At 34.8% G+C, this 18419-nt stretch overlaps 1 protein-coding gene and 1 pseudogene across 1 annotated transcript; both read left to right on the top strand.

The window, feature by feature from the left end:
• Positions 1-3256: 3256 nt before the first annotated feature.
• On the top strand, positions 3257-6485 carry LOC107899394 (gamma-tubulin complex component 3). Its single transcript, XM_016825097.2, has 3 exons — positions 3257-5637; positions 5735-6197; positions 6274-6485. The coding sequence occupies exons 1-2, from the start codon at positions 3374-3376 to the stop codon at positions 6024-6026; spliced, it is 2556 nt and encodes an 851-aa protein (XP_016680586.2). The 5' UTR covers positions 3257-3373; the 3' UTR covers positions 6027-6197; positions 6274-6485.
• Positions 6486-10132: 3647 nt separating this feature from the next.
• On the top strand, positions 10133-11287 carry LOC107899395 (E3 ubiquitin-protein ligase SINAT2-like; annotated as a pseudogene).
• Positions 11288-18419: the final 7132 nt, after the last annotated feature.

Genomic DNA, 18419 nt, shown 5'->3' with positions numbered 1-18419 from the left:
CGGGACTTATCACATTTATACACTTTCACATCCATCACGTTGGCCACTCGGCCCTGTCACATATATACACTTTCACATTCATCACATCGGCCATTAGGCCTTATCACATATATACACTTTCACATTCATCACATCGGCCATTAGGCCTTATCACATATATACACTTTCACATTCATCACATCGGCCATTAGGCCTTATCACATATATACACTTTCACATTCATCACATCGGCCATTAGGCCTTATCTCATATATGCATGTTCACATCCATCACATAGAATCCTAAATCAAAATATAGATTTTCATGTATTCACATCACAATTATCCAAATATACTTCACATACCACATATACTTTCACGTATACACACTGTCTTGGCTGAATCTACATCTATCATTTTCCAATATCACAATTTAGAATTCACGTATGGGTTTAATCAATAGCTTATGAGCAACTAAAACAAGTTTATCAAGGTTTACAACACAATCTCAAATTCAGCACAAGCTGTTTTTCCTGAGCATTAGTCACTAAATTATTTATAACTGGAGCTACAAAACTCCAAATCACTTTCCGTTAATTTTTCCTAAATATAGACTCGTATATCTTCCATCCATAAAATTTCCAGAATTTTAGGTTTGGCCAATCAATACCAGATTTTTCTTAAAGTTTCCCCTGTTTCACTGTTTGACTAATCTGACCACTCTTCACTACGAATCAAATTTCTCATTTTACAGAATTCAAAATGTGTTGTATTTGATTTCATTTGAAACTAGACTCATTAAGGAGTCTAAGCATATAAATTTTATCTAACCATTTTTTTACAATTTATAATGATTTTCTAAAAACAGAACAGAGGATTACAGTGTCATTCTGCGCTGTCTCACACAACTTTAAGTATCTCATTATCGGAAATTCCTTTGCTTACACGGTTTCTTTTATAAGAAACTAGACTCATTAAGCTTTAATTTCATGTCTCATTCAGCCTCTAATTCAAATCCATAAATTTATGGTGATTTTCTAAAGTCACGTTACTGCTGCTGTCCTAAGCAGACTATTTCAAATTACCCTTAAATTCCCAAGCTCAAACACTTAAGAACTTACCATTTGAACTTAGAACTTATCATGGCCACATCATATCTTATTAAATCAACTCATCATGTCCTATTATAATTGAATTTACTCAACGTTTAATCACTTAAAACTTACCTCGGATGTTGTCGAACGATTTCGGCGGCTATTCGACCACTTTTTCCTTCCCTTTATCGGATTTACTTCCCCTTTGCTCTTGAGCTTAATTCAAACAAATTTAACTCATTAAAGTCTCATTTTGCTAGCTTATGGCCGAATATACACATAACTTATGTACTTATTCATGTGGCCGAACATACATGTCTATGTTGGGGCCGATTGCATCACAACACCATACCATTTCAATTTTTGGTCATGGTTAAACAAAGAACTTAATGTCTCACTCAAAAATGCTAAAAAGAAGATTCAAGAATCATCAATCCACCATCACATGCACCATTACAAAGCTTCACTTTTAGCATGCAAATGATATCAACACCAATCCACCTTGGCCAAATATCATCTCCATGACATAGTAAAGATTTGAACCATGGGCTATTTAGAACTCAAGCTAACTACTAAAACATGCATGCATCTCATGGAACATCATCAAACATACCTTAGTCTATCAAACCACCATAGCCGATTTCCTCAAAGCTCTTTTTCCTTCTTTTTCTTTCTCCTATTCGGCCAAGAACAACATGAGAGCCTTTCTCTTCTTTTTTTTTTGTCATGCATGAGAATGATGAACACATTTTTTTTCTCTTTGTTTTTTTCCTTCAATTTCTTATTAGTTTATTGCCCATGCTTCTTATTTTATTCTTCCATTAACACAACATGTTTCATGACATGTTTTGCCCATGCTTCTTATTTTATTTTTCCATTAACACAACATGTTTTGCCCATCATCCCTTGTCATGGCCGGCCACTAGTACTTAAATGGGGGGAAATTGACATGCAAGTCCACCCCTTTGATTACATGCACTATTAGGCCACTTGCATTTGCCTAGCACATTTCTAAATTTTCTCACATAAGTCCTATCAACTAAATTCACAGGCAATTAACTAAATCGAAGCTTAAAACTTTCACACATTTATATTCACATATTTTAGGCAATAATTATCACATTCAAATAATTTGGTGACTCGGTCTAGCGGTCCCAAGACCGCTTTCCGACTAGGGTCACTTTAGGGGTGTCACACGAAATGCTTTTGTTTTTAATTCTACTCTTACCAGCTCTGAACTTGTGCTGAAGCAAAGCATTGCTTATGCTAAGCATATCATCCAATCTATACTGCCTAAGCCAGTGCAACAAGGTGGTGTTCAACAATTGGTTCATTGGGAGGGACCTCATCCGGGCTGGGTCAAATTGAACATAGACGGTGGCGTGGACATAGGAACAAGGCTTGGCCCAGCGGGTGGGTTGTTGCATGATAAACACAGAAATCAATTACTTGGCTATTGTCTAAATGATGGTGTGTTGGACGTGTTGCAAGCGAAAGTATGAGGTGTTGTAGACAACTTGTAGCTAGTGTGGAGGGTTGATTTCAGACAGGTTGTGATCGAAGTGGATTACCTTTAGGTGGTTCTACTGCTTAATAATTAGGATGAGTGGTCAGTCCGTTTAGCTTAATCCGATATATTAGTAGTCTCAAATTGAGAGATTAGAGTATTACTTATCAACATATGTTTCGCGAGACAAATTAGACGACAGATGCAATAACAAAGTTGATATCACCATTATAGAAGGAGTTAAAGATGTTTCACTATATACCACAAAGTTATCTTTCAGTGTTGAGCAAAATTTGACATATATTAGATTTGTGCGGGGCTAAATCAACTAATGATTTTTTGATGCTTTGCCTTTGGACCTCTTCTCAATTAAAAAAAAAAAAACTATCCCAAGAAAAGATCAAATTAAATAAAAGTACAAAATAGATGAACTTTAAAAAAAATCATGAAAGAAAAAAGAAGGATAGAAGGAAGAAGATTAAAAATTGAAAATAAATATGTGACATATCACAATAATTTTTTCAACGAAGCTAATAGATGGGGTTTTTTTTAACAAAAATAAATTTAATTAAGGTACAAAATAATATTTTAGGTAGACTAATTTTTAAAAAAAACCTAACTCAGAAAAATGTCATAGTTTAAAGATTATGAAGATATAAATTTTTTTAATTTGCCAGTTTGCCGCCCATATAAAATTAAATAAAAACCCTTAAACCGATTTTTTTTCTTTCCCAAAATCTCGTACTTTAAAGGAAAAAAGAAACAGAAAAAAGTTCACCCTTTGTTTTTCAGAAATGGAAGAAGAAGATCAACGCAAAGTCACAGATCTAGTAATTGAGCTAGTTCGTCGTTTACTCTCTCAACAAAACCCTCAAAACGCAAGCCCTAACTCTCCTCATTTCTCCCAATCTCTTCGCTACGCTCTCCGCATTCTATCCAGCCGTTTAACCCCTTCCGTTTCCCCTGATGCGGACGCCGTCGCCGAATCCATCAAGCGCCGTCTCGCCACTCAAGGTAACTCCTCTGATGCCCTAACTTTCGCTGATCTCTATACCAAGTTCGCTTCCAAAAATGGTCCGGGCAGCGTTAATAACAAATGGGCTGTTCTTTATTTGCTTAAAATTATATCCGAGGATCGAAAAAATGCTATCAGTGGGATGGATTCTTCGGTTTTCTTGCCTAATTTAGGTTTAAATGATGATGAAATGGGAAATGATTTAAGGGTTTTGAATGCTAAAGAGAATAGAGAAAAGGTTTGGAAAAACGGGGTTTTATTGGTTTCAAAAGACCCTGAAAATTTACGTGAAATTTCGTTTAGGGAGTTTGGGAATTTGGTTGAGGAAGAGAATGAGGTGACTGAAGAGGTTTTGGTTAGAGATGTGTTGTATGCTTGTCAAGGGATTGATGGGAAGTATGTGAAATTTGATAGTAATTTAGATGGTTATGCTTTACCAGATTCAATTAAGGTACCTAGAGCTACTCGAGCTATTGTTAGGAAGCTTTGTGAATTAGGCTGGTTGTTTAGGAAAGTTAAAGGGTATATTTCAGAGAGTATGGATCGTTTTCCTGCTGAAGATGTGGGGACTGTAGGCCAGGCATTTTGTGCTGCTTTGCAGGATGAGTTATCGGAGTATTATAAGTTGTTGGCTGTCCTAGAGGCTCAGTCAACAAATCCAATTCCATTGGTTTCAGAGAATGCAAGTTCAGGGAACTATTTGTCCTTGAGGAGATTGTCAGTTTGGTTTGCTGAGCCAATGGTGAAAATGAGACTAATGGCCGTTTTGGTTGATAAGTGTAAAGCTTTGAGGGGAGGTGCTATGGCTGGCGCTATTCATTTGCATGCACAGCATGGTGATCCTCTAGTCCATGACTTCATGAGGCGATTGCTTAGGAGGGTGTGCTCTCCGCTTTTTGAAATGGTGAGGAGTTGGGTTTTGGAAGGGGAATTGGAGGACATTTTTGCTGAGTTCTTTATTGTGGGGCAACCAGTGAAAGCTGAATCCCTTTGGAGAGAAGGTTACCGACTGCATGCTGGAATGTTGCCTCTGTTCATTTCCCAATCTATTGCTCAACGTATTCTGAGGACTGGGAAATCTATTAATTTTCTTCGTGTTTGTTGTGATGACCGAGGTTGGGCGGATGCTGCAACAGAGGCTGTAGCTGCTGCTGGAGTGACTACTAGAAGAGGGGGTCTTGGATATGGAGAAACTGATGCACTTGAATCTCTAGTCATGGAAGCAGCTAAGAGAATTGATAAGCATTTGTTGGATGTTATATACAAGAGGTACAAGTTTAAAGAACACTGTCTTGCAATCAAGAGATATTTGCTGCTTGGGCAGGGTGATTTTGTTCAGTACCTGATGGATATTGTTGGACCAGAGCTTTCTGAGCCTGCTAATACTATTAGTTCCTTCAAGTTAGCTGGATTACTGGAAAGTGCAATTCGGTCATCTAATGCTCAGTATGATGATCCTGACATACTAGATCGGTTGAGAGTTAAGATGATGCCACACGGCACTGGTGACCGTGGATGGGATGTATTCTCATTGGAATATGATGCTAGGGTTCCTTTAGATACAGTGTTTACTGAATCTGTCATGACAAGGTATTTAAGAATTTTTAATTTTCTGTGGAAGCTTAGACGGGTGGAGCATGCACTCATTGGTGCTTGGAAGACAATGAAACCCAATTGTCTTACTTCACACGTATACACAAAGCTGCAACATGCTGTAAAATTGCAATTGCTTTCAACATTGAGGCGATGCCAGGTTCTTTGGGATGAGATGAATCATTTTGTTACCAACTTGCAATACTATATCATGTTTGAAGTCTTGGAGGTGTCATGGTCCAATTTTTCCAATGAAATGGAAGTAGCCAAAGATCTTGATGATCTACTTGCAGCACATGAGAAGTACCTCTACTCAATTGTAGAAAAATCACTCCTGGGTGAAAGATCTCAAACCCTTTACAAGTCACTGTTTGTCCTCTTTGACCTTATACTGCAATTTAGAAGTCATGCTGATCGGTTTTATGAAGGAATTCATGAGTTACAAGCGAGGTATGTACTGATATCATACTATTTGCACATCTTTTAGTTATCTTGAGTGAAGTGTCCTGTTTAGATGTTCCCTCACACTTGCTTTTATGTTGTGTAGAACTGCAGAATCCTCTTTAAGTTCTCAAGACAAAAACAAATCGAGGCAAACCAAGGATAAATCTTCAGAGCCAGGGTCTTGGATTAGGGAAGGCAGGAAAGCTCTAACACAGCGTGCTAGTGAATTCCTTCAAAATATGGGACAAGAACTAGATGCATTAGCTACGGAGTATAAATCATTGCTTGAGGGTTTCTTAACTGAGTTGCCTGTTCAGCAACATGTAGATTTAAAATTCCTCCTTTTCCGGTTAGATTTCACTGAATTTTATACTCGACAGCATGCTACCATGTAAAGCTATCAACACGTATGGGTTTCAGGAGTTGCTGCTCATATTTGAGACATAAATGTAGTTCTTCAATTCACTAATGTCATTTTCACAATGCTCCCACTTGAATGAACAATCTCCTATACACCTGGTGAACATTTAGCCTGACCAATTTGTACATCATCTCTTCGTTTTTAGGTAAGACAACTTGTACTCTTCTGTCAGTTTTGTTCTATATTTTTACAGGCATTTGACGCTGTATATTATATTTCAGATGTCTATCGGATGGCTTGTTTGGAATGTTGCAGTTGATTTGAAGGTATTCTTATGATTTTGTTTATGGTGTTTATGTAGTAGTGTACAAGTTTTGGATCTGATAGTCCAAGGTTATTGGTGTTTTCTTACAGCTCTTACAACTGATATGTCCAAAGATTGTATATCTGTACCATATTTCTCTATTTGTTAATTGATGAGCAATTCATGCTATATGTTTGATTTTTATCTCTCTTATTTTAACTTAACCATTTCTTGTGCTATACCTTTGGGGACTTTATTGTGGCTCTAAGATGTGGCTTTTATCTGGCTTTTGATGCAAAGCCTGTTTTTTTTTTTTTTTTTTTTTTTTATTGGTTGCAAGTTTGGCTCGCAATGCAAAGTGTGGTGGCTCAATGCATGTGAACAAGGAAGTTTTACTCTTTTTCATAATTTTCAACTATAAGGGACCATTAACCTACTTATAATATCTATCCATTTTCTTGTTCCTTTTCAATTTCTGCATGGAATAGAGATCAGTAAGTACAAGAATTTTGAAGTTCAAAGTATGACTAGCAATCTGGAAAGAATTTTTTACAATTTTACTTTTAGGTAGTAGGAAATTAATAATATTTAAATGTAACCAGGATTTTATTGTCTTGACAGGGATGGCATATGTTTCTGTTCATTATGTTGCTGTGTTCTGCTGTGGAACACAAATAGATGATATATTCAGTAGTTTTGGATTATTTACACAATGCTCGTGTCATGTGAACCTATTCCTCAGCCATGATTCCCCCCTCCCCCTAAAACTGTTTTAGCTGCAAAGGGCTTTTCAAAAGAGCAAAATCCACATTACCAATGATGCTAATAGCATCAGGTGGTTGGGTTTTTACTTTGTCAATGTGAGAATTCTTATTCTCATGGCATATCATTATGGTTTCACCCATTGATAAGCAATAGCTTTCAGATTCGAGATGCCAACGAAGTCAGTGGTGTATGAGGCGAACTGAAATCCTCTATCCCTTCTGCTAGCTCCTATTCTTGCCCTACTAATCTATTTGGTCCATGTGTCAGATTGAATTTTATATTTTTACTTCCTGTTAACGCCATGAACTCTTTTTCTTCTCCTCAAGTTTCATTTACGTTTTTCTTTCTTTCTTTTAAGATTCAAATAAGGATTTATCGGATGCTATGCTTTAAGACTGCATCCGAAGTTTTTTGAGTGGCAAAAAAACGTCTAAAATTAGTCTCATTGAGTCCATCTGCAACCTTATAATTGTCAGGTACCAGAAGCTTAAGCCATTGAAAGAACACTATACTAAACCACTCTACAGGTTATAGATCCAGAAACATACATAAGTTCCTTGGTGTCAAGCTGAGACTATGGGTCATCATTTTAATCCAGAAACATACACTTACTAAGCCATGGTAATTTCTGGTTTACTAAACCAGAAACTGAGTTTATGTCATACATGTTTGTAGTGTTTTGAGCAAGAACTTTAGAAGCAGCCATTTAAAAGTCATTTATGGTTAATTGCGCCTTTCCATCAAATATGAGAGAGAATCTAAGTTTAACAGTTATCTTGGTATAAGCTGAGAGAATTATTGGAAGAAGGCCTTGATGCCTTGAAATGCTCATATGAATGCTTCTCATCAACACATTTGTCATATGCTATGCATCAGTAATCGGGGAGCAACGTCATACTCTATGGATCCCTACTAGTCAGGGCCCCATAAATGGTTGCTTGGATGTTAACTTGAACTCTGTTTCTGGCAGCCTCTCGGATCAGACCTCCCGAGCTTCTGTTATGGTTGAAAAGAAAGCAACACTCTGTTTTCACTGGAACTTGAGAAATTTGACCCCAAAAAACTGAAACTTCAAGAAGCGGAGAAAAAGAGCACGGCATTAATAGGACTCCAAACATAAATTTAATGTTACATGTGGACCAATAAGATTGATGCGGATGGGGGGTAGGCAAAAGGCGCAGAGAGTTTTCGTTTGTATGAGGTTGTAATTTGATGTAGGCTCCTTTTTGCATGGATTTTGGATTCGAGATGCCAAGGAATTCGATGGGGGTGTGGTTGTAGTTAAATAGATGCTCCTTTCTCTAGTTTGAAAATCATCTTAACTAATCTCGCTTGAAAATCATCTTTCTCCGCTAACATTATCTTTGCAGTCTTTCAGATTAAGATCTGACTCTTCAAATAGAAGAGAGTTTTCATCGAAATTATAACCATGAACTTGATTATAACTTTCCGAAAGTTTATCCATCATCAATCAAAAATTTAGGCTTCAACTGTTTAAATAGCTATAAGATTAAGAGTAATATTTGTCGCCTAATTTTATAATTTTATATATTTTTGGGTAAGCACAAGGATAGTCACCCAACTATTTAATTCATTCTATTTTAGTCACTTAACCTTTTGAAATTAAATACGTTTTAGTCACTTTTAGTTGCCTAGTGGAAGTCTAAGGTGAGTTTTGTTCTATTGGTCCAATAACGAATTTAGCTCTCTAATGTTCACATATTTTTATCAATTTGATTTTAAATCTAAAACATTTAACAAATTTACTCCCTCAGTGTTTACAAAATTTTTCATTTTAGTCCTAATTATAAAAATTATAAAAAATATTTAAAATACTTAAAAACTTTAAAAAGTATATAAATTATAAAAAAATTAAAATTAAAAAAATTGTACCCAAAAAGACTTTCAACAGAATATTCTACTTTGTTGTTTGATGCATTCAATTGACGAAGTTGAAAATATTAAATGTCATGGCCTTGACCTACAATTTCTCTCTAATGCTTAAGCTAGAAATGATAAAGATATGAGAACACTTAATCTTCAAACTGGTAATATCTTGCAAAGAGTAAGGCCGTTGAAGTTAGTATCATCAATCCGACCATTTTTGGGGTTTATAAATTTATTAAATTTGAGCTTTTTGGGTTTTATTTAGGCATTTGAGACAAACAATGTAGGAAAAAAGGGACTAAATCAAAGGAGACTAAATAAAAAAAATAGCTTTAATTTATGGGTTTTTTATATGCTTGGTTGATAAGAATATGAGCATGGTCGATAAGAAAAATTAAATATAAATTAATAAAATTTTAAAAAGTAAATATAAAAATAATTTAAATCTTTTTTAAATATATTTTTATAATTTTTAAAATTAGAGGTAAAATAACAAAATTTTTAAACATTAAGAGCTAAAGTTGTTGCAGTTTTTAGATTTAATATCAAATTGATAGAACCAAGATGCAAAATTTATTACTAAGTTAATGACAAAAATGACTAAAATTTTTAATTTCGAAATATTACTAAAACGAACAAAATTCACATTGGTCAAAATAGAACGAACTGAATAATTAGATAACTATTCTTATACTTTACATTATATTTTTTAATATATGATTACACATTCGGAAATAAATAAAATCAATAGAAGAAAGTTGTATTCACATATTGCACTTGCTTGCAAATTATATCAAATTAATATCAAAATTATTATTATTTTTGGGTAAACTGCACTATTTGTCACTAAACTATGATTAAATTTTTATGGTCACTTAACTAAAAAAAGTTACAATTTGATCACTGAATTATTCAAACGCTTTTATTTAATTTCCTTGATCAGTATATTTATACTAAAGAATTAATTTAATTTCATTGTTGAACTTCAATTATTTAATTATAACTAATTAAATAATAATTCAGAAAACTTTAAATTAATTCTTAAGTCATTTTTTATTGTACTTAACATAAGAACTATTTCTCTTACTTATCATTTTAATTCTTAACCTCTTTCTTTTTCTTTATTTAGTAAAATATTAATTAATAAAATTTTATATGTTGCATTCAATCATCTATTACCGTGCCCCAACGGACACACTTTGTGTTCAAATTGTAAGAATAAAGTGCACAACTGTTGCCCAACATGCCGCCGTGATCTTGGAGATATAAGGTGTTTAGATTTGGAGGAAGTTGCAGAATCGTTGGAGGTTCCTTGTAAATACCAGAATCTTGGATGCCATGATATCTTTCCCTATTACGGAAAGCTTAAGCACGAGCAACACTGTTGGTTTCGTCCCTACAAGTGCCCTTATGCTGCGTCAGATTGCTCCGTCACTGGTGACATCCCAACCCTTGTTGCACATCTCAAGGATGATCATAAGGTTGACATGCATGACGGATGCTTCTTCAACCATCGATATGTCAAATCAAATCCGCATGAAGTTGAAAGTGCCACATGGATTGCTTACTGTAAGTTTCTTTATTCTACAATACATGGCAACTCAAGTGTTTCTATGCTTCTCAAATTATAGTTATTTGTGTTGTGATAAAACATTAAGGTTGTAAAGTGTTACTTGTAGCTATTTTTTTTCTAGTAGTGGAAAATAAAGCGACTACCATATAAGTCACTTGAGTTCTTTACACTAACCAAGGACATTTTGAGGTTTCTAGTTGGACTTCTAAAAGTTATAGCTAGTACTCCTTTTAAACTGCAAATCTAATGCTTCTGAAAGGATTCCTTTGACTTGATATGAAACCCTAATCTTCTTTTTGAACTGCGGTATCCTGCACAGGTGTTCTATTGTTTCGGAAGAAAGTTCTGCTTGCATTTTGAGGCTTTCCGGCTTCGGAGGGCACCTGTCTATTTTGGCCTTTTTACGTTTGATGGGTGATGATAATGAAGCAAAACGGTTTAGTTACAGTTTGGAAGTTAGTGCCAATGGCCGTAAGCTAATATGGCAGGGGATTCCGAGGAGCATCCGGGACAGTAGCAGGAAAGTTCGTGAGAGTCTGGATGGACCTGTTATCCAAAGGAACCTAGCTCTATTCTTTCTGGTGGTGATAGACGAGAGCTGAAGTTGAGGGTAACTGGTCGTAAATGGAAAGAAGAATTAGATAGGAAAACCGATGGAGAATCGAAGTTATTTTGTACAGTTTCAGATAAATTCAGTCTCATTGGCAAACAGATGAAGTTTTTATCTTCCCGATTGGAGCTTTCTTTTGTATTTACCGTCGGCTAATCCCACTACCGACTACGGTCCCTTTCATCTGAATGGTTAATGTAGGAAATGATGATTTATACGAGTCAAATTTGGTTGCTCGAAGTTTAATGCAGCAACATCCCTTTTCCATCCTTAAATTGTACATTTTGCCTTTAGTTGTCTGTTTTTTGTCCGCTTTTCATTAATAGTGGAAAGAATGAAAAAAAGAAATTTGATTTAATCTTTAAAATGCAAGAACAATGCCCTTTTTAACAGGTCATATCCCAACCATGAAACCTCGGTCAGTTTACAATGGAAAAACACTGAAAGTTTGTAATGGTAATTTGCCATGCATGATGCCTGGTGCGGTGGCCGTCATGTCTATAACAAACTCTGTCGCAACTCCAAAAGAATGATCATGGGCCTCCATGTTATTTTCCTATGGATACACTAGATTCATTGGCCTCATGGTTTTGTGAATATTTATATCTTGAATTGAATTTAATACATAACTAATGCTTTATTTATATCTCTTAGTTTATGGCACATTGTAAGTAAAAGAAATTATATAAGAATTTTAAAAAAAATTCATTTAATAAACAATTATGACTATAATGTTGAAATGATAAAGTTGAGTAATTAAAAATGATAACTGTTTGAGTTTGAATCCACATGTACAAATATTCTTTTCAATTTTATATGAAAAAAATAAAATTATTCTCAAAATAATATCTATTGCTTTGTAAAAATAAAAACTTTATAAAATTTTCATGTAACACCAACTTAATGATAGTATAGGCGATATCCTCACTCCAATAAAAACTTATATGATTAATATTCCAAAATCCACTTTTATTCCAAATGGCATATACACACCACCATTACCTTGTGTTAAGGAATGAGCTTGGTTAAACTGATGTTAGCTATTAGACAGTTAGTTGTTAGGTTGCTGCATTTAGTTGTTAGTCGTTAGTTAAGTCTGTTAGTTAGGTAATTTTGTTAACATTTTGTAACTAATTTCTTTTCAGTTAATGGATCAGTTGAGAATTAGTTAAACTCAATTGTTAGTGCTGAAACCTTAGTTGCTTCATTAACTAGCTTTGTATAAATATCAAGGCTCGGTCCTTATGGATTATTAGAGTCTATTCAATAAAATAAGTAGACCAGTTCTGGTTTTTATTTCTCTTCTTCTGTTGGTTTGATTATTTCTAACAAGGTACCAGAACCAATATTTTTGTGCTGTGTGAGATGTTAATTGTTGATTGGAAGGTTTGCTATAAGGAGTAATAGTTGCAGGTTCAAGTGTTGGTCTTCATGGCTCTAAAGGTGGTCTTGAAGAACGATGGTAGTCAACATTAATCTTCAAATGTTGACGAGCAAGTGTATTCACCTCATTCAGAAATACGTTCTTGTGTAGTTGGAAAGAGAATTCAGTAGTTTCCAAAGCATGAAATTTTTAAACTTAGTGAAAACAATTTTCTTTTGTGGAAACATCAGATAATGTTGATTCTTGAGGGATATAACTTGCAAGGGTATTTTTTGGGGACCATTAGTGTTCCTTCTCAGTTTGCGGTTGATAAAGATGACAAGTTAGTAGATAATCCTGATTTTCTAATGCATAGAAAACAAGATAAGCTATTGGCATCATGGCTCTTGTCGACTATGTGTGATGCGGTGCTTGTCTACCTAACTAGTGCCAACACTAGCTTTGATGTGGGAGCTACTATTGAAAAGCAGTTTTCCACTAAGTCTAATATTAAGCTCTCAAGCTTTAGGCGTACACTTTATTCTCAGAAAAGAGGACAACTAACTATTAAAGAATACTTATCCAAGATTAAAGGCATGCATGATCTTCTAACTGCAGCTGGCAGCGTGGTGTCTGGACAAGAGCATATCAATATCATTCTTGCAGGACTCTCAGTTGAGTATGAGTCAGTTTGAGTAGTGGCCTCAGCTACAAATGTCTCTCTTGATCTTCTTGCTGAGGTGCTAGCTGATTGTAAGGCTAGATAGCTGGAATTTGTGTTTATAAATGAAACATATAAGTTACTGCATGAATAAGATGTATAGTATTCAAGCATATGGAATTAGGTATGGAAGAGTACGAATTAGTCAAGTGAGTGAACGAATCTGGGTAAGTGTATTCAGTGTTAAAAGAGTAAATCATATTATTGTGATGCCTCTGGTAAGGCAGGTACCATGCTAATCGGACAGACAGATCACAGTGATAACGAGAATACTCATGGTGTAGCCTCCAGTAAGATGTAGACTAGACTGACAGAACACGACATGATGTATAGGACCATGTGGCTGAGACCCATGGCATAATATGACAATGAAAATACCCATGGTGTTGCCTTTGGTGAGATGTAAACCGAATTGGCAGATCATGACATGAAAATGTGTATAAGATCATAAGGGAAAAACCCATGGCATCTTTTGAGAAAGCCCATCGGGACAGTAAACACGTAACTCTTTGTAATGCCTATGTGGCGTGATCTGCAAAGTCTTGGTGGCGTATTCTATAAGGCCTGTGTGGCATGATCTGCAAAGTCTTAGTGGCATATTCTGTAAGCCCTGTGTGGCGTATTCAATGATGCCTTCGTGGCAAAAATCTGGTTAATTACCTTTGTGGCGATATCTGGGTAAGCTTTGAGATTTCTTCGCTAACTAACTTTATGATAAAAATCTGATAAGTTTGAAGACAACTTTGTTTGGTTAGCCTTGTGATGAGATTGAATGTGCTTTGATGGGTGTTTCCTAAAAAGAGTTCGCAACAATGTTTCTAAATCTGAGTTTGTCTACGCTATGTAAGTAAGTGATCTGAGTTATATGGTATCTGCCAAATATGAATAGTTTTCATTTTAGTATAGAGGCCATCTGGAATCTAAGTTCTTTGTCGATGTTCTCGTGATTTGTAACATAGTCATCTGGAATTCTTTAAAATGATTTAGAACGTTTTATTATCAGTATAAGCTATCATTTGGGGTTGGTTTAAGATATAACCTGATTGGTATTCTAATAGTTATCAGAATCAATATGAGAATTCGCCAAAGGTAATATCAGTACAAAGTTCATCTTGAAAGATCAGATTAGTTTATTTAACCGCCAAGAATAGTATTTGTGACCATTCAACCATATTTTACCTACTTTCATATGAGTATACATAAATGTCACCTACCATATTTTTACACTTTCATTTGCAACCTATCAACTAAAGACATTAAGACTCATATAAGCTTGGCACAAACTCAAAATAAACTAAGTTATCAAATCAACATTCAAGCATTATTAAATGCCAAAACACATTTATATCATAAATGTCTATCCAATATACTTTCATTGGTACCACGATTTAACATCCAAATAAATTCAAATCCAATGCCATAAATTCATACCTTAAACTTACATCACACATCTACCATTTAACCACCTCATTCACACTTCAATGAACAAAAGCCATCTAAATCTCAAGGCATTCACAAGTGACCAAAACATATACTTACATATATACATTTATAAGCCAACATCAAGACATATAGGCAAATAAACTTAAACCACATCATACAAATAAATAACATAAAAATTCCTAGTACATGCCGTTTATAATTGTTATCCAAAACAACCAAAACTACCAATATGACGAATGGATAGTGTGATTGTGCTCCTATGCGATTCCAACCGGTCGAGCTTCTGGTGAACTACAAAATAGAGAAAAACAACTATGTAAACAACTAATGTTTAGTAAGTTCGTATAAAGAAACTTAACTTACCGAACATTTTAAGTTAAACAACCAAACATAATTTCCTTATGTCATAAGCCAACTTTCCTTTCCTATACACACTACCTCACAAGGTTAGTTGGTGTAACATTGCATATATAATTCCAATCAAAACATGGTATAAACCATATCTAACATTTCACTTTCAAAATTCACCACTCATACAAATATACTAAACCATCTTTTCCTTTCAATTACACATTTCATCATAATCCATATCATTACTAAAAAATCATAGTTCGTTTCATGTAACCTTTTAAAGATTTATTTACCCATTAAACCAAATGAAACAAACTCGAATATTCAGAAAATACTCATATAACCATTTAATTCTCTAAACACACCACAAACATAACTATATAACATATTTATAGACATATGAAACATATAATTACGCCAATGCATTAATATTCATGATCAAACTATACTAATCAAAACATTCATCCCGTATAATTCAATATACACAATGGCTCAAACCAAAGCAATCCATGTTTCCATACATTTACATATATACATAAACATACTGTTGTACATAAATCCAATTCAAAGAGTAATTTAACATTTAAACATAAAATTTCATGGCCCATTAAACTATAGCAAATTGACTCAGATACTCGAGTTTCCCCCAAAACACACCAGAAAGCATTGAAATGCTAAAAGCTGCACCGTACTGCAAATACAGAGGCACCGAAGTGTAAATAGAGACACCAAAGTGCGATCTCATACAAGTGTGCATACTAAACCTATTGGTATGCCAATCGTATCGTAACCGTTTACTACGTTCTATTGGACATTATACTTAAATTAATAATATCAGTAAATCAACCATTCAGAGGCACTTCTTATTTCCATACACCTACTATAAAGTTGTTACATTGATTTCAATATTGTGCAACCACAAGATTTTCCACTATTAGATATTCATTTTCCATTTATACTTAATTGCAACATTTAATAATTTACAAGTAAACAATGAAATTTCACATTTATTACAATTTAACTAGAAAAAAAATATACATTATCATAAAGAAACACACATATATATTGTTACACTACAAACTTACCTTGACAAATACTGTTGTAAAAACAAAGCTGATGACTAATCTGACACATTAGCTTTTCCTCAGTTTAAATCCGTTTGATTCGTTTCGCGATCTAAATAATAAATTTTCATTCAATTAAACCATTCAAATAACTTAATATTATTAATTCAAATTATAACCCTTATTAATGGGAAATTTACAAAATTAACTCTAATGTTTTACCTTTTATGTAATTTAGTCCCTAAACCCGAAACTTGCAAATCTACCATTTTTAACTAAAATTCATGTTAGCCGATTTTCATAGGATTCCTAAACAACATATATTCATCAAAATTTCACATTAAATCCAATGAAATTTACTCTTTTTAGAAATTAATCCTTTAACATTAAAATTACCAAAAATTACTATACAAAATGATCCTATTTAACAACCAAGCTTAGTATTCTACCCTTAAGCTTCAAAAATACTTCAAACTCATCAATGGAATAATCCCAAATATTTAGCAATTTTATGAATTAGTCCTTGTGTAATGCCTTAAATTTCTTAAACTTGTTTCTGTGAATTTTGACATAAAATATGTATCTGCTTCAGTGGTTAAGTAATCTAGTTTGTGTATGAGGTCTTGGGTTCAAGTCCCACTTTTGGAAAATTCTATTATTTTTTATCCTAGTCTTATCCCTGTTGGGTGGGCTTATATTATATTTTTGGTAAACTCATATTAGAATGAGCTTGTTGGTTTGAATGGTAAGGAGTTAGCTTGTTGGAGGTTAAGTGTTTGAATCCTTGAGTGAGCATGGGTGACAATTTTTGCTTCAGTTACGTGTTAGTTAGTGGGATAATGGGGGTTGAGATTTAGTAGGATTTGAATTAAATTATTTGATTTTTAATTTTTAATTGGTTTTGACGTTCTTTCTCAACCTCCCACGTTTTGGTTTTTCTTCTCTTATTCTCTATTTAGTTTTTTTCTCTTTCTTTAATATTGCGTTGTCCGAACGAATTTTGGAGGGGGAATGGGTCTATTGTTGGGTATTCCGTAAGTAGCATTTTATTTTGTTGATTTTATTGTTTGTTTCGTAAACTTCTGCTATGAAAAGTTCGTGTGTAATTACTCGATTGTTAGATTAATTGTTAGTTCTATTGACGGTTTAGGAGAATCTCAAGAAGCACTTAATCCTTCAACGAGTTAAGGTGTTGAGGTGTATCGATTCATCTAAGGTGAGCACTTCAGGTTTGGGGACTTTAGTTTTTCATAACTGTTTCAGTTTTTGACTTGGTATCCTTAATGAATTATAGGTTTTGGTGGTCTCAGGATTGCAGTAGCATCAAAAACGTACCAGGTGTGTAACGAAAACACGAGAAATTGAAATTCAGCAAAAGCTAAGGAAGGGGCCTGTCGACGCCACACGGGCTTGTGCCCGGTTGTATGCTACAGATGACCGTGTGACAGGCGAGTGTGTGGCCATGTGGGCCATATGGGTTGGGCCGGATTGGGTGTGTGGGCCTACACGGGCATGCCACATGTGTAGAGGTGCCCGGCCCGACGGCCCGCCCGAAATATGAGAGGGTTCGGGTAAAAATATAGGCCCAAAATATGGGTTTGGGCAAAAAATAAAGCCCGTTAAAAAAATGGATCGGGCCTCGGGCACCACTTTTTTGGGCCGGGCCGGGGTAATAAATATATATTTTTATTTTTTTAATTTTAAAATATTTTTAAAATACTTTTTTTATTTTAAAAATAAATTTTTGGTGTTTATTAAAAAAATGGGCTGGGCCGGGCCAGGCTCGGGCTTGGGAATTTTTTTCTGGGCCAGCCTAGACAAAATTTTAGGCCCGAGCCCAGCCCGGCCCATGATCACTTCTACACACGGGCATGTGGGCCCAAAATTCTAAAATGTTCTCTAGGGTCACATGAGTCGATCCAATCGACTGTGGGCCTTCCGTAGGGTCGGTAAAGGCTAACCAAACCCTAAAACTTGTTATCGGTTATTCTGATAGACTGATATGTATATCTGATTATTCTGTATAAGCATGTATGATATCTACACACAAGCATGCGAGACACGTTATTTATTTATATTTGTTATTTGATATCTGTATCTGTATATGGGGTGGGATTCATATATCGAGAAAGTGTTCTGTACGACGACCTTTCACCTACTTTTTGGCAGCTTAGCTACATACAATTCTATTATGTGTCGTATGGACAGTATATGGTGTGTAGGGATGGGTGGCAGTTATATACCCACATAGTGTGATGGGATGGTTGGAGATGGTGTGTAGAGGATGGGGGTAGGATTCTGTATGTCTATTCTGATTATCTGATTCTAACATGTTTCTACTAAGGA

This window comes from Gossypium hirsutum, chromosome D04 (assembly GCF_007990345.1).
Source record: "Gossypium hirsutum isolate 1008001.06 chromosome D04, Gossypium_hirsutum_v2.1, whole genome shotgun sequence".
Classification (NCBI taxonomy): domain Eukaryota; kingdom Viridiplantae; phylum Streptophyta; class Magnoliopsida; order Malvales; family Malvaceae; genus Gossypium; species Gossypium hirsutum.
Note: the sequence above shows the minus strand (reverse complement) of the source record. Positions and strands in the feature narration are given on the sequence as shown.